At 39.2% G+C, this 27,019-nt stretch overlaps 1 protein-coding gene across 3 annotated transcripts in view; it reads left to right on the top strand.

Annotated features, from left to right (window-relative positions):
• The window catches only part of LOC149143612 (uncharacterized), a 115,394-nt gene that overhangs the window by 87,187 nt on the left and 1,188 nt on the right, over nt 1-27,019 (top strand). For all 3 annotated transcript variants that reach the window (XM_089447113.1, XM_089447112.1, XM_089447111.1), the window contains exons 5-6: nt 6,279-6,329; nt 26,644-26,784. In XM_089447113.1, the coding sequence (XP_089303239.1) occupies nt 6,279-6,329; nt 26,644-26,784 (192 nt within the window). The remainder of the gene's footprint in view (nt 1-6,278; nt 6,330-26,643; nt 26,785-27,019) is intronic.

Raw genomic sequence — 27,019 nt, 5'->3', positions numbered from 1 at the left:
AATTTCGGGTGGGTACAGTCTCTGAGATTTTCGCATATCAATCACAGTGAAGAAGTTTGATCTTACTCTGAGATCCGAATAGGCAATCATAGTCAACAATCCGTGGATCTCTTTGAAGTTTTGGATGCAGTCATCAAGTTCGGATCTCCACAGAAGTACAAGTATGATCTCTCTGAATTCGGGCCACAGTCACAATAAAGGAGTCATGTGAAGATACATAAGGAACAACGAGGAAATAATTAGGGCTAATCACAGAAACATGAAGAAAGGTTTCGATGTCCTAACAAGGAATCACAATCCAATGGAGATACTACAGTTCAGTGGCATCAAGGAAATTCGAATCTTTGTGCTACACAGTTTGGACAAGTATAAACATATTACAGTTTGAGGAAACTATTGATTGGTAATCTGAAGACTGAGTTTCGGTCCTATCTAAAGAAGAACTCAGTACCATCACAAAAGTAAGGTCTCATGACAGTGAGGAGGTCTCACAAAAGGAGATCACGATGTGAAGACAATGATAAGATTTTGATGATGACAATGTCTCGTTGCTCAGAAGGTCGAAGAGGAAGAGGAGTCATCAAGAAGAAGATGGTTGACTTAGTTTTGGAGTGGCTATTAGGTTGAGGGTCATGGTCTTGTTGTTCGTCAATTGGAATCTCTATAAGAAGAATTTGTGCGGGTTTTCCTCTTAAAGAGTGAGAGGTTTTGGCACTGGCAGAGAGCCAACATCTTGTGTTCTTGTCTCTTTTGTTTTGGTAACTATTTGATGAAGTAAGAAAACACACACTAATAATAACAAGAGAAGACTGTGCTAATAAGAAAAAGGAAAAAGTACCTCACAAATAGTTATCATCATCAAAAGAATCTTATTAACCTAATTGTTCTAGATTCTTCAACATCCAGCAACCACTGGAAGGAGGCTTCAAACCCTTGATTTATCAACTCCAACTGAAAGGATGCTCCAACATCTTGATTTACCAACTCCAACTACAAGGATGCTCCAATGCCATGCAAGCTCCAAGTTGCCCTAGCACCACCCTGCCACCCTTAAGTATTCTCAAGCTCCAACCTGAAGGCGACCCCACTCTCTGTCTTGCACCACCCTATAGCCCTACTCAACAAGCCACCACTTGCCCTGAAGGCTCCAACCTCTAATTTGCCATAGTGGACCACAATTTCATCTCATTTTCAGATTGGATCCACCTCTGCTTAATATCAACATAAAATCATTTTGCTGTCTTTGTCAATTCAATATCGTCAGCCGCAATATCACTTCTTTCTGATAGGTTTGCATAAATAACTCCTTTCTCAACACCCCTACTCAAGAGTTAAATGCCTCTGTGAAACCCTAGCAATATTCAAGTCAACAACGATTCAAGATACTTGTTAATTTTCACAGTGTTCTATGCTGATATAATCACTTAAAACAATTTCTTCCAATGTCAATCACCCCAATCGTAGTTAAGCAATTATAGATAGAACAGTAAACAATGGATGCACAATAGAAGATTGCCAAGCACAATGAGACACACAGATTTTTGTCAAAGACCAAGGAAAATCCCCACAAGGGGGAAAACCCTTAATCAATTCTTCTTCTTTTATTAGTTAATCAATGTTCAGCATGAGATGCATAGTCCAATTGCACATCCATAAACCAGTCAAAGTCAAACTTTGACTTTTCCAAATGAACCAATCCAAAACCAATCAATGGTGAGAGAGAGTCAAATCAGGTCAAAATATCAGTCTAAAATTTTCGGCCTGTGGAGTTATAGTCAATAACAGCCAATGGTTTGCAATAATCAATCAAAGTCAATAAAACTGCCCGAAAAAATTTGGTCAACCCAACATTAAATTCAGCCTTCCTCCCTCAGTCAAACTTTGTCAAAACAAAGACAAATTCTTCCTGCAATTCGGTCAAACTTCAACAGTCAACATGCAGTCAAATCCAGTCAACATGCCCAGAACAGTTCGGTCAAAGTCTCCTTCAATTCAGCCTCCAAGACAGATAAGAAATTCAGTCAAATCAGATCAAATCAACCCAAGTCAAAGAGAGTCAACGCTGGTCAACATAGTCCCAAAACAGAAGTAGTCAATCCAGATCAAAATCCTCTTTCTCCTCCTTCGCATGTGTGGAATTTCTCCTGCAATTTTAGAGATGATCAAACTTGTTTGTGATGTGTGGTGATGTTCAAATGAGCTCCAACATAAGGTCTATTTATATGTGGTTTTGGAGGGTCAATTTCCCTTGGTGGGCCGATTTGTCCTCTTTAGGTTGACTTGGTCAAGGGTAAAAAATGTGACCTTTCTTTATTGATTTGGTGGTGAAATTTTGACTGTAGCTGCTCAATTTTCAACAATACTTTTACTGCTCAATAGTTGCATCAAATCTTAGCTTAGCCCAACACTGGAAAACCTTATCATGAAAGCTTATTCTGACCTGTAGGACTCAACATACCCTGCTCATCAATATCAACAATGCAATCTATCTGCTTTGGATACTTGGAAAATGCATTCGTTGTTATTTCATATACACATGCAGACATTCAGCTAGGTCAGCCAACATAACATACTGACTGTCAATTAATTCTAGTTTTCAATAGCTCAACTGCGACATCAAATACTGGCATCATACAACCAATGCCTCAACACACTGATAATGACATTAGTAACGTATGTCCTTACTGCTGATGTATGCTTCAGATATGCAATGATGAGCCCAAGGACTATATCAAAACATCAGAACTACTTTTGCTGTTATATAAACCCTATCCTTCAATTCATAGTATAACACAGTGTATTAGTCATACTTCTAATTGCAATGCTTGATACTGATGCCCTCAACAAGCTTCAACCCTACTTCATATTTCTGATTCTAATCAAATCATAGATGCTGCCCTTTAATTAAGTCATACCTCTGTTGCAATGCTTGATGCTGACGTCTTCAACAAGCTTCACCTCTGCTTTAGATTGCTGCATGTTAATCTCTTTAGCAACCTTTCTAGTAGCGAGGAAGGTACTTCCATTCCTCGGAAGTCTCTCTTCTTCCCATACTGGAACACAATCCTCTTCATCATTTTCTCTCCACCATTCATCATACATCACAGACACAGAACCTACGGTATGAACAATATTCTTCTTTCCTCCTACCTCTTCTTTTCCCGATAGGCCTTTAAGCCATTCCATGACTCCTTGTTAGCTATGGAAGTCTCCTTTCTTCCCTCTGATGATGCGCTCTTCTGGGTTTGCAGACTCTCCCTTTGAATCTATGAACTCCCTCTTAGTCTCAGAAACCTTCTTCTTTCCTTGGTCAATAGGCTTGCCCTTCAACCTGTACAAACCATTCTCTCTGACTCCAAGAACTGCTCTTAAGCTAGAGTCAGATCTACTGGGCTTGAGTATCACCTTTCCATCCTGGAACATTACTTCAAACACCTTTGTCTCAATTGCTGAGACATAAAACATGTTGCACCTGAGCTCTAGTACCCAAAGTACGTCCTAGACTCGCAAGAACTCTTTTTACTCCATCCTGAACGGTACAATTCCTACTCCTTTGACTTTCTTCTGACTCTTATCACCAATATTCACATGTAGATCAGAGTCCCATTCGGTCAAGCTCTCAAATACTTCTCGCGATTCTCTCGCATGGTTTGATGCTTCCCTATTTATGAACCAAGCACCCTCACGAATGGCGCTCCCTGAGAAATGAGAGATCAGAGAAAACTCCTCGTCGAGCCTTTTCAAGAAATCATCCTGTTCGACTATAACTAAAGAAGCCATTGTCGAGCTTCCCTTTTCTCTTCTTCAACTCACTGGCTAGAGCAAGATTCTCTTCATTAGTGTTCTTCTTCTGAAGATCCTTGTCTAGAAGTTCCTATTGGATGAAATCATCCCATAACCTGTTCCAATCTGGTAGATTCTCTGTCAAAATATTCCTTTGATAAATGGCTTCCACTGCTTTGAGAAACTCTTCAAGGCAATCCTCACAAACTCAGGTTCTAGAACATCATCACCAATGGCACTAAGCTTGTCGCGAACTTGTTGAACCCTTGTTAGATACAAAGTTACAATCTCTCCATCTGTCATCTTGATGTGTCTAAGCTTCTCTCCCAATACCATCTTCTGGTTCTCGTTCTTGTTCTGAAACAACGCTTTCAGAGCCTCCCACATATCCCATGTAGTGTTCTTCTTGATGAGATGAAGTATCAAGTGATCCTTGACTCCATCAAGTATGATCAACTTGGTCTTCGCATTTGACTTATTATACCTAGTGAACTCAACCACGTTGGTTGGCGCGATGATCTTGTCAGAAAATTCTCATAGATCATTCACCTACAATACTAGCTTGATCCTTTAATTCAAGCCAGAGACCATTTTTGACAAGTTGTTCTTCCTTCAACAAGTCAACTCAGCTCCCTCTTAGAGTTGATCCCTGTGCACACTCTGATCCAACTGCCCTTCAAAGTAGCTCTGATACCATGTTGGAATTTCATGCACTCTAGGTCTCGTCTATGCCTTAACTAAGAACACAAACACACTAGAGATGCCCAACTTTGAACTACTATGCATAGCAGCATATAACAATAGAGAAATCAATAACAATACACATGATTTATGGCCCAAAATATTCCTTATCAGTCCATCAATAAGAAAATCATAGGGCTCCTGTACTAGGGATCATGGCCCTTCACAATCCTTGTTGTTGCTATCCTTGACAACCAGCCCTTTCAGTCCTCTTTTATCCACAAGGTCTGCTCCTTTAGACCTTTGTCCAACTCACCCTACTTGCTGTCCACCAGTAGACTGCTCCTTTAGCCCACTCAACCTGTTTGCCTTGGGTTGTTCCTTTAGCCCTCGGTCCACTATACCATCCTGTGTTCAACCCTTTTTAGCAGCCCCTTTCCTTGCTTCCTACACTCGACAGCCTCGGCCTGCACTGTTTTCTTCAGCGAGCTACTGCAACAGCCTTCAATCAAACTCTGCTAGCCTTTACATAGTCCCTAAGGCACTCGGCCCTGCTCAAGTTGCCCTTATCCTGCCTGTCCACAATTTCTGAGGTCCTCGGCTTATTTTGTTTACCCTGTGGCCTTGCTCCAAGGGCTGAGGTAGCCTGTGGCCAACCCTCCTTGCCTTCGGGTACCTTACAAAACATAGTGCAGGCCCTTCTTCCTTGCGGGTGGCCTTTACCAGGCCTTCTATCCCAGAGCAACTTGCCTAAACCAGCCTTGACCATCTAGATCTAGGCCTTAGCCCTCCAAGATAGAACTCTTCCTTGTTGCCGATCATTTCCAGCTCTTCAAACCTCCTTAAACAGACCCTACTTTCACCACAGAACTCGGCTTGTCTTCTTTTGTTGGCAGTGGCTCCCTTTAGCTAAGAAGAACATAGAAAACTCGGCCTCTCTCAGCTGTCCTTTGCTCCTGCGGCTGTCCTTCTTCCTTAGGTCTGCAGATAGGTCACTTTTGCCGACTCACCGAAGAGAATTGTCCTTCACACTCTTTCCTTTTAGCCTCTCCTTTGGCCTATGATAATATCTTTCAATTAGGTGTCTTAGGAGCCCTCTTTGTCCTTCAAGAGATCCCACTTCACTATGCAACGATTAATTAGAATATAAATTACTTTCCTTGGGTTCTAAGCCCACTGCTTTGGGTCAAGATCCCAAACTTGGGTGCATTGTTTCCAAATTCTCATTTTTGTGGGTTTTCTCCTCACAAAACTAGCACCAAAGGCTTGTGGGAGTACCTCCCGAGCTACCCAATTTCGCATATGCAACACCACTTTATGTAATTGGATACATATTGCTTTAATACATCTCTCCTTCAGGCTCTCTTGTTTGTCACTTGTATATTCTCAATAGCTTAGTTTGAGAGATGGAAGAAATTAATGCAATACGATCAGCATAACCCCTAGGAGGTATACTCTTCCTTATTGAAGGTCTAGGTGCGTCTACATGCTTGTGAGCCTCCTGCAATGTCTAAGTGAGCCATCTTGGGCTCCTCCAGCCTTGAGTAGAAGGTGAGGGCATATCAAATCCTAGACTCACCTCATCCACACCAAAATCTGATATCAAACACTTAATTTTAAGAAATTTAATTTATGAACATGTTCTTGCATGAACTGTGATGCATAACACTCCTGCATTTCCATTGACGCTTGTAGCTTTGTGTCCCATTGACCTGTTATGGTCATTTGTGGACTTCAATATTATTTCTCTCTTTCTTTCTTGATATTGACAGGTATTAAGTTACATTGACTTACAATACTTTTCTTGATTGCAGGGTTCACAATGTTCTTTCTCACATGATGCAGTTCCTGCCACTAAATCTGAGGTAGAGTTGATTAATCTTAGTTTTATGTAGCATTTCTATCTTTGGAGGTAAAAATGGAGATTTTGGTTGTGCTGTTGTTAACATTCTTTTCCATTTGAAACATTCCTTTAGTGGTTAGCTTTCTTGCATTTTTGCATAGTAGTGGGCTTGAATATAATCTGTGACTTTTGGATGTGATAAGAAACTGGAAAACAACATTGTAGGTTTGTACTCACTTCGTTGTGATTTTCAACTTTCTAGTATCCTGGATTAGTTTTGGCATACCTAGAAGAAATCCCTCCTCTTTTGCTGATCATATATTATTCTCTTACATGATAGAAAGATAATTGAATTTTCATTTCATCCATACTTCCAAAGTTCATTTCACTTTTGGTCTTCATCTAACTAAAAGCCTTTAATCCTGGAACATTTTAAAAATTTGTAGGATGCATACTTCCAGCCTTGTGTTGGAGAAAGGTATGAGGAAAAGCAATCCATCTTCACCTTGTATAAATTTTTCTTTATTGTCTGCGATTTGTCTCCGTTGTCTTTTGATGCATGTGCACCAGAAGCATGTTGAAACTGTAACTATGGTCAGTCTTCATAATGTATAATTGAGTAAAAAAAAATTATGAGTCAAAAGAAAATTATTTTATCATGTTCCATTTGGACATTTAAAAGAAAAAAAATTGAATTTTTAAAAGTATGTTTTTGTGTCTCCAAGTTGACCATGTCGGCCCTCCAGAAGTCAAGTCAGCTCAGCTTTTAGAGGCACCTTTTCAGATGCAGAAAGAACCATATATTTGCATCAATACTCCATCATTTGGCAACCAATTTCCATTTCTTTTGTGGAGGAAAATTCGGGTCTATCTGTGGCACTGTGGAACCATGCGAAGTCTGTACTGTGGAACCCTGTGAAATATGTACTGTAGAACCATGCGAAGTCTGTACTGTGGAACCCTGTGAAATATGTACTGTAGAACCATGCGAAGTCTGTACTGTGGAACCCTGTGAAATATGTACTGTAGAACCATGCGAAGTCTGTTCTGTGGAGCCATGCGAAGTCTGGCATAATCTGAGGCTGAGGCAGAAGGCGAAATTCAGCCCTGTTGGAACACTGAAGCAGACCTCTTTGAAGACTGAATTATGGACAGTTTGAGGCACCTTATCTCTTTGGTATGCAGCATCTAAGGACAGACATGTGACATCTTGTGAACAGATCTTTGGAGGGATGACTTGGCACTTGAAAAATTGGTCTACTGATCAGGTTGGCTATGACTTGGATTTCTCTTTTGCTGACAATGACTCTACAAGGAAAGGATTGCTGGGTTTTTCTCAATTGTGGGTTTTCCTAGGGTAAAAATTGTCTCTTGTCTCTTGTTCACTATGATCTATATTTTCTTGTACTTGAATGGTTAAATAGTTAAAAGTATAATTGTTTGATGAGGAATAAAGAAAAGCTAAAATAACAATAACATCTTCACAAGTAATTATCAAGATCAGAAATTCTAGCTTGCATTCGAATTTCAACATCGTATTAGAGCTAGGAGTTTCAGAGCAGTCATCCGAGTTACATATCCGTGATGTGATCCGAATTCCCTGTATTTCTGTGGTGAGGTCCAAATTACATCATAATGAAACCATCTCGGTGATCCAAAGATCCTCCTTGTGGGTATCTCTATGATGAGTCCAAGCCTCTATGAACAGTAAAATGACCGTGCCTCCCTCCTTTGTAACAAAGTCCAAACCCATTGAATTTATGAAACATGCTCAAGCCATAAAAGGAAAGAAGCATTTACCTCTGTGTTTGAAGCCAAATGATACATGTTCTAGTGTTATGACCCCTGTGTGAAAAGGGCCAAGTCCCTGTGATAGACCGAAAAACTAATATCTGAAAAGTGGTATCTCTATGGTTCAAGCCCAAGCCTCCTCCCTAAAACAGGTCAGAGTCTCTGTACTGAAAATCTGAACTTGTAGAAGTGATCTAGAATGAACAAATTAAGCATGCCAAAGTCAAAATTTTATCTCTGGATTAAATCTTCATGGCATCCAAGGCATCTGAGTTATATGGTCTTATGATCTAGTCCAAGTCTGAGGTTCGAAGCAATCCTAAAGGCACATATTTGATATAAGAAGATTAAGTCTCAAATGTTACCTATATAATGGGGAGCCCCAAATGAAGGATGGTCTGGGTCATAAACAATCTCGAGTTTCACTCTTGTGTAAGACAAAGCCCGAGCCTGTGAAAGGAGTCAAGACCGAGTTTTTTTATCTCTATGGAAAGAGGACAAGTGCGAGTCTTATATAATGATCCAAATATTGGAAATTCGAGCTTCTTATGTTCTAAGTCTGAAGAATAAAACTAGTAACTGTTGAAATTTGGTACCGGAGGACAGGTGGTTCCCTAAGGCTTTGATCTTTGGCCTAGGGAAAAGTGTCCAAAAGAATTTAATTTTTCTCCTAAAGTAACTTTATAATTTTTTATAAAGTTAAATCTAATTTGAAAGTGACTTTAAGTGATAAAGTTACTAAGTCTAATTTTAAAGTGACTTTTATAAAGTCAATGAAAAATTAGAAAGGAAAAGTGACTTTGGAAATAAATGACTAAGTGGGTCTTTATTAAAGTGGGGTGAATTAAAAAATAGAAAGTGAGATTTAAATGAGCATTTAATCTCAGCCATTGATCTAAATCTATTTCAGCCATTGGATTTAGGGATCACCCAAAAGTCATTTAGGGTTGGGTTAAGGGAGGAAAAGGAGGAAAAAGATCATTCATTCTTTCATGAGCAGATTGGGAGAAGGAGAACAAGAGAGCAAGGGAGATTTCTGGACAAGGAGGAGAAAGAGGCAGCAGTTTGGCACACATACCAAGGCAACACTTCAGCGAATCTGAACAGCATAAAGAACAAGCAGAAAAAGGCAGATTTTTGTGAGCAAACAGTGAAAAAATTGATTTTCAGCACGAATATCGAGGAGGCGATTTTTTGCACAGTTTTCGAGGTCTGTCCGTACAAGTCCGTACGGCAGTCCGTACAGTCCGTACGGTCCGTACAGCTCGTACAACACATTTTCAGATTGTCTGTTGGCTGAAAACAGATAAGTTTGCTTGCTGGAAAAATTCTGTTTTGCTGATTTTTTTTGCTGAAAATTTTCTCTCTGTAAAAAGGCATTTTCCAGAAATAAAGAAGAGCTCTCAAACTGGTTTTCCCCAAGAGTTGTAGGGGGTTTTTCCAGGGTCAAGTTGACCAAAAATCTCAGTGTTTAAATGTGTTTTAATGGCTGTTTATGATTGCTGATTTTTATTTCTGCAATTTCCAGCATTCTGTAAAATTTCCAGAATTTGTGTTTTCAGCAATATTTATTTTTTCAGCTTGTTAAATGTATGGTTATGGGAATGGGCATTTAACTACATGGGAGAAATAAGGTGAAACTGAAAACCGGGGTGGGAAAACAGAAATTTTTACATGGTATCGGAGCGTGAGTGCTGAAGGGCAGTTTGGGACAGCAAAAAGGAAAAATTATAGCTGCTGATTTTTTCACTCAGAAAATTCCAGCAAGTTGATTTTTCATAAACAACAGTTTTATCTTTACCACAACAGTGCTATTTTTTAGTTTTAGGACAGCAAGATGTCATTTGGATTGAGGGTGGAGGATAGGTTGGATGGGCATACAAATTACAGTGTTTGGAAGGAGAGAATGCAGAGTATCTTTGAGGAGGCAGAAGTCTGGGATATCATGGTGCATACAGCACAGCACCCTGTTGTTGTGCCTACTGATGCTACTCAGTTGACAGCCTATAATAGAAAGAACAACAAGGGTAAGAGGCTGATTCTAGACGGAATCAAAGACCATTGCATTCCTCATGTGAGAGGAAAGAGCAATGCCCATGAGATGTGGACAACATTGTCCAATCTCTACCAGAGTACCAATGAGAACCGGAAGATGGTCCTGAAGGAGAAGCTGAAGAACATTAAGATGGGTAATGATAGTGCAGCTGGATATCTCACAAAGATTACCAATGTGAGAGATGAGTTGACAACGATTGGAGAGGCCATTCCACCCACTGAGTTGGTGCAGATTGCAGTGAATGGCCTCCCCCGTTCATGGTTGAACTTTGCTGATGGGGTTTGTGCACGTGAGACCCTTCCCACATGGGAGAGGTTTTGGGATGATTGCATTCAGACAGAGATCAGGAAAGGACAGCTTGGGGCAGCCAAGCCAGTTGAGCAGGATAATATGACAATACTTGATTGACATAACATAGTGATATTGACGATACAACAAGTATTGCTAACGTTGGATAGTGATTGATCTAGCGTGATTGTGACAGTGATCGAAACCCTAATATTTGATGTGCCAGAGATTCTCTTGACAGTGCATTGGATATGTGACAATGACCTGTTAACACTCAGGTTGTCCCTTGGCTCCTTAAGGGATACGGTCGAGGTAACCACTAACCAATCTTTGGACTGCAGGTTCTAGCCCACCTGCAATCAGAGAGGGCTCTCTTTTAATGATTTAGCTTTGTTTTGGGTTGATTTTAGGCTAGTTATGGTGTACATGGGTTTTGTTTTGATTTTGGTGGGAAGGATGATGTTTTCAAGCAGAGTTGGGATGTATAGGGTAAGAAGTTCAAACCATTGGGCATGGAGTCATGGATTAGGGCTTGCTGTTGCGTTTTCTTGGTCACAAGAGGAATACAGAGCAGGATAGTTACACATAGAACAATATCAGGCTGCAATAAAGATGACTTATTGACAATAATGATTGTAATGTTCTTTAGTTGCAGCGTGTGAATAATTGCGGATTGCAGTGGTCAGTTTGAGCAGAGGCAGGATTGTGTATTGGAGTGAGGTTTCCAGTATGTGATAGTGATATCCATATCGACCAGAGCAGTAGAACCGTCATTATAGTGTCTTTCTATTGATTTTGAGCGCAAGGTGATCCAGTTTGAAAATTGTGAAATGTGGTTTGTCGGTTGATCAAGGTGGTTTGGTTGTGCAAGGCGGGTGATTAGAGTCACCTTCAGGTAGGAGCTTGAGAATACTTCAGGGCTAAGTTGCAGGAAACGTGGGTCTACAGCAGTGTTTTACAACTCCGACTCCGACTCCAATTCGGCCAAGGATCGACTCCGACTCCGACTCCGACTCGGTAATGACTCGGCCGGCTCGATTTCAATGACTCGGTCGTTGTAAAAAATACATTAAATATTTATTTTTTTTATAAAAAAACATAATTTTAAATATTTTAAACATAATTTTAAAGATTTTCATTCATGTTTCCAAACACACAGCATTATAATATAGATGGAAGACAACATATGTATTATGATCAAAGTAGGCTCATGAACTAGGAGACTTGTTGGGGACCAACAAGTTCTAGGAGATACACTTAGCTATCTTATGAACTTGATTATAATTAGTTCGCAAGTGTGATTAATGAGCAATGTATTAGAGATCTTGATTAGATTAGACACTTCAAGATTTTCATTTAACAGTTAAGATACCAGTGCCTTCAATAACAATGCCCAAGTTATAAATTAGAAACACTTGTAAGTAAAATGGCAAGTCATAAGATGGGTAACTGCTGTAAGGAAAATGTTAGTACAATGAGATGACACAATAGATTGAACCTTTATTATGCAAACTGCCAAGGTACTTCAGTGTGGGAAATGCCCAACCAATCAATATTAACCAATGAAGCACTTCAGAACTGTTTAATGAAATAATGACAGTTGAGACAAAGAGAGCAAATGCTTTAGTTATGCACTTATTTGGGAAGCTTTCCACTTATGATTTAACAGTTAGAAACAAGTGACCAATGAGATGCAACTAAAACAAAGCTATCCAGGCCAGAGAGAACTTATGCAATATTCAAAGGTTCTCCAAATGCCTCAAACAACTCACTGTCACCAAGTATTAGACTACTGTAGCTTAATCCGTGACAAGAATGATGAGAAAAGAGCAAACTATCATAAGATCCACTCTCTGCACTGCTCCTAGGGCTCAATTTTATTGATATTCAGATCTGATATGTGTTGAAAATTCTGCAACGAGGGACTGTGTATTAGATTGCTGTCAAAGAAAATTTGTCTACCCTTATGCAAGATAGTTACCAATATGCAGGGAACAAATGTACAAGACCAATCTTAAAGCCAAGGGCACTGTCTTATACTTCAAAGATACCTCAAATCAAACCACTTCAAACTGCATTACCCTTTAGAATCCATTAACTGCATTTAACTTTTTCAAAAATCACATAAAAAGTGAATTTTTTTCATCTTTTACACTGCCCAGCCGTAGGTTCATTGACTCGGCCGAGTCATAACGGACCCGGCCGGGTTGACCGAGTTACATATGACTCGGCCGAGTCATATGTGACTCGGTCAACCGAGCCGGGTTGCTGGCCGGGTCAAAGATTTTGGTGCTGGCTCGGTTCGAAACGGCCGATTCGGATTCGAAACGGGCGGGTTGTAAAACACTGGTCTACAGGGCGTTTCGCCTGGGGAAACGAAACGAAACGCGTTTCCCCGTACCGTACGGCCTGGAAACGCGTTTCCGGGCCGTACGGGCCCCGTTTCCCCAAAAAAAACACTTGTTTTTTAATTTTTTTTTTTTTTTTTTTTTTTTTCTAATTTGTTTTTTAATTTTTTTAGGGTTTCCAGGATGTTCTAGAAAACATTTCTAAAGTTATAAAAGAGCAGTGTCTCTCATTCTCTCATCACACTATTCATATTAATAATGATTGCACATATATATATATATTAATAATTTTTAAATATTTTTAATTAATATATATATATATATATATTATTATATATATTCGCGTTTCCCCGTTTCCAAAATTTGGGGAGGTCGCGTTTCGTTTTGCTTCCCGTTTCGGAAACTCGTTTCCGTTTCCCCGTTTCGTGCAACTTAGCTTCAGGGCGATAGGGTGGTGCTAGGGAAGGTTGGAGTGTGCACAGGGCGTTGGAGCGTTCGTCTAGTTGCAGTTGGTGAGTAGGGTGTTGGAGCTTGAGATCTAGGGTGTTGGAGCATCCTCCCAGTTGCAGTTGGTAAATAGGGTGTTGGAGCCTCCTTCTGTTGGAGCTGAAAATTGGATGTAATTATTTTTAGACAAATATTAAGAAGCGTTCGGTGGTTTTTGACCCGGAGGCGGTTTTCCACGTAAAATCTGTGTCTATTGTCTTTATTACTGTGCATTGTTGAAGGGTGTTGTTTACTGTTTATGTTGATGAATGTTAAAGATAATTAATGCTCAGAAAGATTGAATTAACTAATTGGAAAGAAACACTGTTTCACCCCCTCTTAGTATTTCCAACATGTTTCTTTTGCTGGGTTATAAGCGTTTCTTCCATAACCTCCTAGTGAGGGTTGCAAGTACATCATAAAGGCTGCCAAGGCTATGACAACAAATGGAAGCATTTAGAAGAAGGAACCAAAATATGTGGCAAGAAGATTCTCCCAAGAGTGATTCATTTTCAAGAGGGAAAAAATGAACTGACATTTATAATCCTACTTGATGACTAGAAGAGCTCCTAGTTCAGAGGGAGCAAGCAAGCCAATAAGTTTGAAGGATGTTGTTGTGATGAGATGTGTGGAGAGTCAGTAGTGATGGAAACATAGGGGAGTACAAAGCCATGATTCTCCTAGGAAGAGGGAGAGGACTATGAGGAATCATTTGTTGTTAGCCATAGAAGGACGCATGTGGTAGAGGGAGCAGCTGGGATTGCCACAATAGGATATGTTTTAGTGACAGAGGGAGCACCTAGTTAGGGTGATCTAAAAATAGTTGTGGCACAACATGTGTTGAAGTACTGCCATGGTACAATTGGATATGGATTGAGATATGTCTCAAATGATGAAGTGCAGTTGCAAGGATATATAGATTCGACTTGGCCAGAGAGTGCAGAAGAGCACATCAGGATGATGATTTAGCTTGGGATCTGATATGACGAGTAACACTTCCGAAGCAGAGTATATTGTAGCTTGTTTGTCCAACTGTGAAGCGTTGTGGCTTTCGAAAGCTAGGTGCACGATTGTTTGATTAGGTGCAGAACATGACAATGATGATAGGTCGAAGCACATTGAGATCATGGTACCACCACATTCAGTTAATGCTACAAAAGGGAGCAATGGGGCTCCAATTCATTTCTATGGATGAGCAAGTTGTTGGCATTGCAACAAAGCCTTTGTCCTAGGATGAAGTTTTTCTATTTCAGGGACAAGCTTGGAGTAGTTCAAAACAGTGTTTTAAAAAACGGCCGGCTCGGAACCAACTTGGCCGAGTTGGTCCGAGCCAGTTCTCAAAATATCAACCCAGCCAAGTATTCGGTTCGGCTGGCCGGGTTAATACCGAGCCGACCGAGTTATCTAACAACTCGGCCAGCTTGGTTGAGTCTGTATTAACCTGGCCGGGTTACTTACAACGGCCCAGGGACATAAAAAACAACGTTTTTTTAATTTTTTTTTAATAATTGCTGGAGTGCCGCAGGGAAAAGGAGGCCAGAATAGGCAGCAGCAAGCCTTTCTCCCTCTGTCCAGCCTAACGCAGTCCCTATTTTATTCAAAAACTCTAATTTAATTCAAAAGAAAATAAGAATTCTGGGACTGTTTGACATATTTGGTATTTGGATATCTTAATGCTGTAATTTGAAATCTGAAAATTCATCAGTAGCATAATTTTCTCTTCATCTGCATTTCAAATTAATTTGGGCTTGTTTAAGGCATTTGGCATAGAGATAGCTCACTGTTGGCATTTTGGAATTAACTAGCTCACTTGGCATCTTAAGTAGTCTCTGCTGTCCTAATTATCATTCATAGTTAGCTTACTGCTGTCCTAAAGTTACTCATTTGTGTCATTTAAAAAACTGAATACATTGCTAGCTTTAAGTGCTCTCATTTGCTCATAAGGTTGTTGGCATTGGATAATAAATATCTTGTTGAATATTTGATACAATAAGCCTTGGTATAACTCTCTTGTCTCATTACTAATACATCTTGTTGAAAGGTAACCTTACATGGGCACTTAGGCTCTAAGGGACTTTCTATTTGGGCATTGATTAAAAATCTCAATGGTTGGTAGTTTGTATTGAAGTTGACTAAGAGCATTTACAAATCTCACTGCTTCTTTGGATACTTGTCTTTAGCTTCTCATACTGAAACATTGGCAAATTGTATTTTGTTGTTATCTCTAGTTGGCACTTTGTTGCTATTAGCTTATAGTGTTGCTATCTTGAGCATATTGATGAATCATTTCTATTGTTGGGCATATCTTGATATCATATTAGCACTTGTTTTATGGTTAAGATTATCTCTTGAATATTATTGTCGAGTACTTGTTTTCTTAATTAAAAATTTGATCATAACTTAAAGTACTAAATCATTAAGAGAATCTTAGCCTAAAAATCACCCTCCATCCTTGCATCGCATTCTAAGTTAACTTGCATTAATAACTTACCTCCAAGCATAAGCTTGGTTGATACTAGATAGACCTCTAGGGCCGCCCTTTTCATCTAGCTTGAGGGGCTTAGTAACTCTTAGGTGGTTAACAGTGTGGCTCTGACTCTGATGATGATCCAGAGATTGATCCACATGATCTTGGCTCCTCTGGCAGTAGCTACTAGCCAGTAGTATTGGTCACAGTTTACTTTTGTTGTAGAGGCTATTTCTAGCCTCCTTGGTTATGTGTTTTTGTTTTGATCTCTATATCATGATTCATGATCATGTATGTATTGGACAGTGCACTGGGTGCCATTTTGATATAATGGATATATTCATGAGCCTACTTTGATCATATGTTGTCTTCCATCTATATTCTAATGTTGTGTGTTTGGAAACATGAATGAAAATCTTTAAAATTATGTTTTTTATAAAAAAAATAAATATTTAATGTATTTTTTACAATGACCGAGTCATTGAAATCGAGCCAGCCGAGTCGATACCGAGTCGAAGTCGGAGTTGACCCTCGGCCAAGTCGGTGTCGGAGTCGGAGTTTTAAAACATTGGTTCAAAATTCTTCCCTTGATTAGAGGGAGTGTTGATTTTGTAGCATCAAGGTGAAAAGATTGTCCCTCAATCAAGTGTATTGACCTGGTCATGGGTAGTGACCAGGAGCCTTGTAATGTGGCTAGGGAGATTGGCCCAGTGAGCATCAAGGCCCTGAATGCTCACTAGTCACGGGTTACCTGACCATGTTGCCAAGGGGTACTTGGCTAGTGGGTTGAGTGAGTTCCTCATAACATTGAGCAAGTATTTTTACCATTCAATGACGTGACGACATGTGGGAATGGTAAATGGGCCCAGGGTTTCACCATCGGTCAAGGGGTCCCTGACATGACTCCAAGTGATGACTTGGTAGATTGGTGATCCAAGGACTAGTCTTGTGTTAGGGGGTGCCTGACTAGAGAAAGGGTATTTGGGTTATGGATGACTTGATCCCTTGCAAAGGATATGTGACTAGTGGGTAACTAGATCATTTGCATGGCGCTGATGCAGGATGCTTTCCACATGGTTTTGGAATAGAATGTGAGGTGGATAGATCCATCAACGTAGCTGAGCTCTTTCAACCCTTTCTTGGAATAGAGAAATTTTTCAACAAGAGAACATTTGAAGAATTTATTATGAATACCTCCCTAGTTGAGAGGGAGTGTTGAATTGTTGTAGCTATGGTCAGTCTTGATAATTGAGTTTTAGCCCTCTAAATGAGAAATATAAATGAAAATTCCTAATTGGCTTCAAAAGAGGGAAATTTGATTTTTGAAATTCAATTTGTATGTCTCCATAATGTCAAGTTGGCCCTCTAAGAAGATAAAGTCAATTTGCCTACTTGACACAACCATTCAGACCCATTAATCCACTATATAAAGACATATCGTTCTCCTCCAAGGCACCAATTCGGATATCATCAACACAAGATATCTTCTATCCATTTGTACGAAGGATCAAGGAGGAAAACAAGTCCGAATCCATTTGTGCGAAGGATCAAGGAGGAAAGCAAGTCCGAAGTTGACCAGAGCAGTGCAACATTGACCAAATCTCTTATGAGCATTTTCAATGGAAGCAGGCCAAATTTATGTGGAAGGATAGTAGGCCAAAATTCAACCTAGATGACTAGAGAAGAACAAATTCTCCTGAGAAGCAGTTTGACTTACCTGTGAACAGTTTGACCAGGTTTGACCTGGGTTATGTTGCTGGTCTATTTGAGTATACTTTGACATTAGATTGTATCTCTTGTTGAATTGAATAATTTCTCTAAGAAAGGGTTGTTGTTTTTTCCCTAGAAGAGGGTTTTGTCGAGGTAAAATTTCTTGTCTTTTGTATTTGGCTTTCTCTTTATGATCCTATTGTCAATTTTGTTTCTTCTACTGAGATCTTTTGCGTAATTGCTTAGTAATGGATATGAACTCAAGAAGAACTAAACTAAGAAATCATTAGAAGTAATTATCAAATTAGAATGTCTTGAAAAATCAACATGGTATCAGAGGATGGGTGAAAGAGTAGCCCTAGAAGTAAACCATAGAAGACATGAAAGGTATGTCTTGAATAAAGGTTTTTGCATATTGTTGTCCAGATACTCGTGGAAGATGTTGTAAGGTCACTGCCTCACAACCAGTGAAGATAGATTTGCTAAACTATAGAATACAAGCCATATATCAAGAGATTCAAATTTTCAGTTTCGCCATGAGTCTTGCTAATGGGAGATAGACCAAGTATGAAACATACACTTGCATCAAAATTTTTCGTTCAAGTATTTGATATATGATCAGCTTGATTCGATTCAATGAAGTTGCTCCAAAATGAGAGGGAGCTAATAAGAGAAGTCATAACACTTGTGCTATGAGCCCTTCTTGAAAGATTTGGTAGTCCTTGGATTTGTAAACCCTAGGTAAATCTTGAAGGATATAGAAAGACCTAGTGTTTGTGGACAAAACCCTAGAGCCAGACTCAAAGCATTGAAAGTTGATGATTCCGTTGAACAAACAAACCCTAAGGAAAGGCAAGTAACTTGCAGTAATAATTGATGATGAGGATGAAGTTGATGATCTTGCAGATCGATTTTGCAAAGAGAACAAGGATGAAAATGGAGTTGTCAAATTCCCTTCATTCCTCAAAGATAAGTACTTTATACTTCTTCCTTGATTATTATTGTTTTACTATTAACTAACCTCTTGTCTTTGTTTCTTTTGTTGGGTTAGAATTGTTTCTTCAATAACCTCCTAGTGAGGGTTGTAGGTACATCATAAAGGTTGCCAAGGATCTGGTAGCAAATGGAAGCATTTGGAAGAACGAAGCAAAATATGTGGCAAGAAGACTCTCCCAGGAGCGATTCGTGCTCGAGAGGGAGAAAGTGTACCAACATCTATAATCATACCTGATAACTGGAAGAACTCCTAGTTCAGAGGGAGCAGGTAGGCCAACAAGTTTGAAGGATGTCGTTGTGATGAGATGTGTGGAGAGTCAATAATGATGGCAACATAGAGAAGTTCAAAGCTAGGATTCTCCCAAGAAGAGGGAGAGGACTATGAGGAATTGTTTGTTGTTAGGAGTGGAAGGACTCGCGTGGCAGAAAGAGCAACTAGGATTGCCACAATAGGATCTATTTCAATGGCTGAGGGAGCAACCAGGATTGCCACAATAGGATCTGTTTCAGTGACAGAGGGAGCACGTAGTCGGGGTGCTTGAAAAATAGTTGTGGCACAACATGTGTTGAAGAACCGACATGGTACAATTGGATATGGATTGAGATATGTCTCAAATGATGAAGTTCAACTACAAGGATATATAGATTTGGTTTGGTCAGAGAGTGCAGAAGAGCACGTCAAGATGATGATTCAACTTGGGATCTGCTATGATGAGCAACACTTCTGATGTGGAGTATATTGCAGCTTGTTTGGCGAGTTGTGAAGCAATGTGTCTTTAGAAGCTAGTCACAGGATTGTTTGAATAGGTGCAGAATACGACAATGATGACAGGTTGAAGCACATTGAGATCAAGGTACCACCACATTTGGAACATGGTATAGAATAGAGCAGTGAGGCTCCAATGTTGTTCTATGGATGTGCAAGTTACTGACATTCTCACAAAGCCTCTATCCCAGAATGAAGTTCGTGTACTTCAAGGACAAGCTTGGAGTAGTTGAGAATGCTTCCCTCGGTTAGAGGGATTGTTGATGTTGTAGCATCAAGGGGTAGAGATTTTCCCTTGGTCAAGGGTATTGACTTGGTCACGGGTAGTGACAAGGAGCCATGTAATGTGGCTAGGGAGATTGGCCCAGTGAGCATTAGGGCCTTGAGTGCTCCCCTAGTCAGGGGTGACCTGACCATATTGCTAAGGTTTACATGGCTAGTGGTTTGAGTGAGTGCCTCATAGCATTGGGCAAGTATTTTTACCATTCAATGACACGTGACGCCATGTGGGAATGGTAAATGAGCCTAGGATTTCACCATGGGTTAACGGGTGTTGAAAAGTGTAACTAGGTTCAGTCTTCATAATGACATGTAATTGTGATTTTTGTAAATGATGAAAAGAAGAAAAATAAAATTATTATTGTAATGCTTGCTTCATGGGTTTCATGAGCAAGAGATTTTATTTTTAGATGGCTCCCATTGTGAGCCTTTAGGATTTGTCAAAAAGAGTCAATGTCATGTATGAAGAACCCTTCTTGGGAATGTTACAAATATATATAAGCCTATAGGATTGTAAAATAGCCCTCCAAGACAAGCACTAGTTATTCCTCTACAAAGTAAAGAACTCATTTCGGCTCACCTAATGGAGACACATCTCTTTGGATTCACAAGTTGGCTTATTTATATGGGATAACTACTATATATATGCGTGTAAGGTGTTCGCATTTTAGACAGTTAAGGAGTTCGGATACCTCTAAAATTTAGGTGGAAAATACAAATATAATTTCGGATACCTCTGTAATTCGGATAGGAGACTGCAGTGATGCGTTCGGATCTCAGAGAAGTACAGTTTGGTGTCATAACAGAGAAACACAATTTCAGACAAGAGTATAGAAGCTATAGTTCTGTGAAGAAGCCACAATTCGGTGCTATAATGGAGACTGTTGTTCAGTGCTATGAAATAGCTACAATTTAGTAATATATCACAGTGATTCGATGCTATCTCAGTCTCATAGATTCAGTAGTTTTGTTGTTGCTACAATGATCACATTCTGGTGACACTACAGTGACATATTTGGGTGCCATCTCAAGTGTGTCTACAGTTCGTTGCTATTACAGTATGCTCAAATAGGAGATGATCTCAGTGCTAAGAAGGTCAAAGTGGAAGAGGAGTTAAGAAGAAGAAAAGAGCAGAAGAGAGTCAAGAGAACTAGTGTCTTGGTCTTGGAGTGGCAACTAGGTCAAGGGTCTTGGTCTTGGTATTTGTCAATTGGAATCTCTATAAGAAGAATTTATGCGGGTTTTCCTCTCAAAGAGTAAGAGGTTTTGCCCCTAGCTCATAGCCTACATTTTGTGTCTCCTGTCTATTTATGTTCATGCATTGGTAGTTGTTTGATGAAGAAGAACACTAATAACTAAAGAAAAGAAGATGTTAATCTAAAGTTGTAAAAATATCTCACAAGAAGTTACTAATGGAAGAGAAATCACCTAAGACTTGATGCCCTAGATTTCTCAATAGGGGGTACCTGACATGACTCCAAGTGATGACTTGGTAGATTGGTGATTTAAGAACTATTTGGCTTATGGATGACTAGATCCCTTGCAAAGGATATGTGACTAGTGGGTAAGTAGATACTCTGCATGGTGATGACGTGGGATGCTTTCCACATGATTCTGGAATAGAACATGAGGTGGATGGATTCATCAGCATAGTTGAGCTCTTTCAATCCTTTCTTGAATAGAGAATTTTTCAATAAGAGAACATTTGAAGAAGTTATTATGAATACCTCCCTATCTAAGAGCGAGTGTTGAATTTTTGTAGCTATGGTTGGTTTTCATAATTGAGCTTTAGCCCTCTAAATGATAAATATAAATGAGAATTCCTAGTTGGCTTCAAAAGAGGGAAATTTGATTTTTGAAATTCGAATTTTATGTCTCCATAATGTCAAGTCGACCCTCCAAGAAGATCAAGTCGGCCAACCTACTTGACACACCCATTCAGACCCATTAGTCCACTATATAAAGGCATATCAATCTCCTCCAAGGCACCAATTCAGATATCATCAAGACAAGATATCTTCTGTCCATTTGTGCAAAGGATCAAGGTGGGAAACAAGTCCGAAGTTGACTAAATCTTTGTTGAGTATTTTCGTTGGAAGCATGCCAAATTTCTGTGCAAGGACGACAAGCTAAATTTTGGCCTAGATGACTAGAGAAGACTGAAATCTCCTGAGCAGCAGTGTGGCTTGGCAATGGACAGTTTGAGCTAGATTATGTGCTGGTCTATTTGATTATATTTTGAGTTGAAAAGATTAGATTGGATCTCTTGTTGAATTGAATAATTTCTCTAAGAAAGGGTTGTTGGTTTTTCCCCTAGAAGAGGGTATTCCCATAGTAAAAATTATTGTCTTTTTTGTTTGGTTGTCTCTTTATGATCCTACCATCATTTTTGTTTATATTGTTAAGATCTTCTGTGTAATTGCTTAATATTGAATGTGAACTCAAGAAGAACTAAACTAAGAAATCATTAGAAGTAATTATCACATTAAAAGGTCTTGAAAAATCAACATGGTATCAGAGGATGGGTGAAAGAAAAACCCTAGAAGTAAACCCTAGAAGACATGAAAGGTATGTCTTGAATAAAGGTTTTTACATAATGTAGTCCACATTCTTGTGGAAGATGTTGTAAGGTCATTGCCTCACAACCAATGAAGATACATCCGCTAAACAATAGCATGCAAACCGTATTTCAAGAGATTCAAAGTTTCAGTGTTGCCATATGTGAGTCTTGCTAATGGGAGATGGACTATGTATGCAACACACACCTGCATCAAAAATTTTCCTTCAAGTATTTGAGATATGATGAACTTGATTCGATTCAAGAAAGTTGGTCCAAAATCAGAGGGAGCTAAGAAAAGAAGTCAAAACACTTGTGCTATGAGCCCTTCTTGAAAGCTCTGGTAGTCTTAGGATTTGTAAACCCTTAGTAAATATTTAAGGATATAGAAAGCCCTAGGGATTGTTGACAAAACCCTAGAGCCAGACCCAAAGCATTGAAAATTGATGATTCCGCTGAACAAAGAACCTTAAGGAAAGGCAAGCAACTTGCAGTAATGGTTGATGATGAGGACAGAGATGATGAGCTTGTAAATGGATTTTGCAAAGAGAGCAACGATCAAGAGGGAGTTGTCAAATTCCCTTCATTCCTCAAAGATAAGTACTTTATAAGTTTATATCCCTCTTCTTTGATTATTATTGTTTTACTATTAGTTAACCTCTTGTGTTTGTTTCTTTTGTCGGATTATAATCATTTCTTCCATAACCTACTAATGAGGGTTGCAAGTGCATCATACAGGCTACGAAGACTCAGACAACAAATGGAAGCATTTGGAAGAGCAAAGCAAAATATGTGGCAAGAAGACTCTTCTAGGAGTGATTCATGTTCAAGAGGGAGAAATTATACTGACATCTATAATCGTACTTGATGACTAGAAGAGCTCCTAGTTCAGAGGGAGCAAGCAGGCCAACAAGTTTGAAGGACGTCATTGTGATGAGATGTGTGGAGAGTCAGTAGTGATAGCAACATAGAGAAGCACAAAGCAAGGATTCTCCTAGGAAGAGGGAGAGGAATATGAGGAATTGTTTGTTGTTAGGTGCAGAAGGACTCACATGGTAGAGGGAGCAGCCAGGATTGCCACAACATGATGTATTTCAGTGACAGAGGGAGCACCTAGTCAGGGTGATCGAAGAATAGCTGTGGCACAACATGTGTTGAAGTATCAACATGGAACAGTTGGATATGGATTGAGATATGTCTCAAATTATGAAGTTTAACTGCAAGGATATACAGATTCAATTTGGTCAGAGAGTGCAAAAGAGCACATCAAGATGATGATTCAACTTGGGGTCTGCTATGATGAGCAACACTTGTGAAGCAGAGTATATTGCTGCTTGTTTGGCGAGTTGTGAAGCAGTGTGGTTTCGGAAGCTAGTCTCATTGTTTGATCAGGTGTAGAAGATGAAAATGATGACATGTCGAAGCACATTGAGATCATTGTACCACCACATTCAGAACATGTTACAGAAGGGAGTAGTGAGTCGCCAATGCATTTTTATGAATAAGTTGGTTGCTGACATTCTTAGAAAGTCTCTGTCCTAGGATGAAGTTTGTCTACTCTAGGGACAAGCTTGGAGTAGTTGAGAGCGATTCCCTCGGGTAGAGGGTGTGTTGATGTTGTTGCATCAATGGGTAGAGATTCTCCCTTGGTCAAGGGTATTGACCTAGTCATGGGTAGTGACCAAGAGCCATGTAATGTGGCTAGGGAGATTGGCCTAGTGAGCATCAAGGCCCTAAGTGCTCCCCTGGTCAGGGGTTACCTGACCATATTGCCAAGGGTTACTTCGCTAATGGGTTGAGTGAGTGTCTCATAGCATTGGACAAGTATTTTTACCATTCAATAACATATGACAACATGTGGGAATAAATGGGCCCAAGTTTTCACCATGGGTCATTGGGAACCACTTATGACTCCAAATGACGACATGTTAGATTGGTGATCCAAGGACTAGTCTTGTGTCGGGGGGTACTTGACTATCCAAAGGGTATTTGGCTTATGGATGACAAGATCTCTTGCAAAGGATATGTGACTAGTGGGTAACTAGATCCTTTGCATGGTGCTGATGTAGGATGCTTTCCACACGGTTCTGGAATAGAACATGAGTTGGATGGATTCATCAACATGGCTGAGCTCTTTCAACCCTTTCTTGGAATACAAAAAAATTTCAACAAGAGAACATCTAAAGAAGTTATTATGAATACTTCCGTAGCTAAGAGGGAGTGTTGAATTTTTTTAGCTATGGTCAGTCTTCATAATTGAGTTCTATCCCTCTAAATGAGAAATACAAATGAGAATTCATAGTCAGCTTCAAAAGAGGGCAGTTCAATTTTTGAAATTCAAATTTTATGTCTCCACAATGTTAAGTCAGCCCTCCAAGAAGATCATGTCGGCCAGCCTACTTGACACATCCATTCAGACCCATTAGTCCACTATATAAAGGCATATCGATCTCCTCCAAGGCACCAATTCAGATATCATCAAGACAAGATATCTCCTGTCCATTTGTGAGAAGGATCAAGGAGGAAAACAAGTCCAAAGTTGACCAGATCTGTCCACTGTTGACCAAATCTCTTCTGAGCATTTTCATTGGAAGTAGGCCAAATTTCTGTGGAAGGACAGCAGGCTGAATTCTCCTGAGCAACAGTTTGACTTGGTTGTGGACAGTTTGACCAGGTTAGACCTGGATTATGTTACTGGTCTGTTTGACTGTTCTTTGACTTGAAAAGATCATATTGGATCTCTTGTTGAATTGAATAATTTCTCTAAGAAAGGGTTGCTGGGTTTTTCCCTAGAAGAGGGTTCTCCCAGGGTAAAAATTCTTGTCTTTTGTGTTTGACTATATCTTTACGATTCGACTGTAATTTTTGTTTCTACTGTTGAGATCTTTTGTGTAATATCTTAATAATGAATGTGAACTCAAGAAGAAATAAACGAAGAAATCATTGGAAGTAATTATCAGATTAGAAGGTCTTGAAAAATCAACACTATTATCACCCTCTAGTCATCCTGCACTTTAGGCTAACTCGCTAGAATTATTTTTCACACAATGGATTGGTTGATAAGATAAAATTGGTTGTTGTCCCTGTGCTTTTACAGAGACATTAGTCTGTCATATAAGACAACAAGCTATTTCAACCAATAAATCCTTAACCACGTATCAAAACTGATAAATAATTATATATTTGGTTAGAATAAATTTAGTAGACTAAAATTCATAGGTCACATGCCATATCTTTGAGTTATTTTGGCTACTAAAATCTGCTGTTAGAAATCTGCACTGTTTTTAGCATTGTTTTTATGCAGGACAATAGGCAGATCAAAAACACCTCAACTCCATTGACTCCATATAAGGTACAGGACATAAACCGCAGTTGTTGGGGAGATATTTAGGGACTCCTCCCTTGGCTGTTTAGGGGGTGTGGGGCCTAAATAGCAGGGGCTTGGGCCAAGTTGACAGTGTGTCTTTGCCCTGGATGTGCCTATGTAGCAAGGCTGCCAGGACCTTAGCAGCCATGTTAAAAGGATCGGTAATAGGGTAGAATTGTTTTACTTAGTAAAAATGTCTCTATGATGGGAGTGGAATATGTAACAAATGAAACACCAACAAAAGTTTAATTCAGTGCCCCTCTGTTAGGATCTGGAATAACAATGGATTCAGTAAAGTCATTGTCATGATCGACTGCCTTTCAACTGATATGTGGAGTGCTATAGCCTATTACCTTATCTAGAAATGAACAATGGATACAAGCTTTATAGGGAAATTCACGATAGTCAAAATTTTCCCAGAGAGATTTTAATAATATTTTATATATCTTAAAACTCATGTTGACAATGTGAGCATTGTATGCAAGAATTCAGATGTCCATTTTTTCATCAACATTAATACCTTGATTCCGATAGCATCTGAAGCAATTTGTCTTTACAATAGACTTTTTAATCAATTGGACTACAGGAAATACATTTCCACAAAGTTACCTTATATCATAATTCTGATATTCATTGCACAGCTCTTCCCATTCGGATTTAATATGGTCTTCTTTTATTCTCTATTTTTCCAGTAATCTAAATGACATGAGTAAAATGCCAATTAAAGTGACACTTAATACAGGTCGACTCATTTGAAGCTTTCCTTCTTGACAGATAAAATTGCTTTCCAAAGTCACTCTATTCAGGTTTAATTGACAATTGATCCTATTAGTACACTAAATTTGTTATATTGTCATAAAACGACATAAAATTCAGTAGATAAATTGTTTATAATCTATTGCAAATATTGCAGTACTTGCTAAAATGTCTTGTATGGCTCCATGTTGGATTTATGGCATACCGTTTCTACATATTCATGCTTTCCTTGTATTCCTTGCTAGTCAATGTTTCAGGAATTTGCAAGGATGCTTTATGCTCACAATTGTTGCCTCGTTTTACAAGTGAATTTTTTGTGCTCTTTTTTGACTGTTTTTCCAATTCATATATCCGATATTGTTGGGTTATCTTTCATTGCTTGTGTTATTCATCGTTTATATTTGGAGCTATTTCAGGATCATTTGGGCATATTTTGCTAGTATTTTTGAACAAAATATTTCGTGTACAGATATGCAAGTATCATGTCAATCAATGCTGTTTGAAAGGGGATGAATGCCCATTTTCACATGATCTTTCAGCTTTTCCATGCAAATTTTACCATACAAGGGGCTATTGTTTGGAAAGAGATATGTGTCGCTTCTCCCATAAGGTATGTTTTCTAGGAATGTGTAAGGCATTTTCTTTTAGGAGTGGTTAACGACAGTACATTCTGTTCAGTGTTTCTTTTTTAATCTCTATGGTTATCAGTTTTCTAGAAGAATTATTGACTGGAAGATACATATCTAGAAGTTCCTTATACACTTAATTGAGGCTTCTCATTAAAATCAAAAGAGATTAATGCTTTGCACCAATATTGCTTTTCTGGTTTTATACTAAATCTCATT

This window comes from Pinus tabuliformis, chromosome X (assembly GCF_031772625.1).
Source record: "Pinus tabuliformis cultivar Carrire ecotype Pingquan chromosome X, CPIR1, whole genome shotgun sequence".
NCBI classification, from domain to species: domain Eukaryota; kingdom Viridiplantae; phylum Streptophyta; class Pinopsida; order Pinales; family Pinaceae; genus Pinus; species Pinus tabuliformis.
This window is presented reverse-complemented; position numbering and strand designations above follow the sequence as displayed.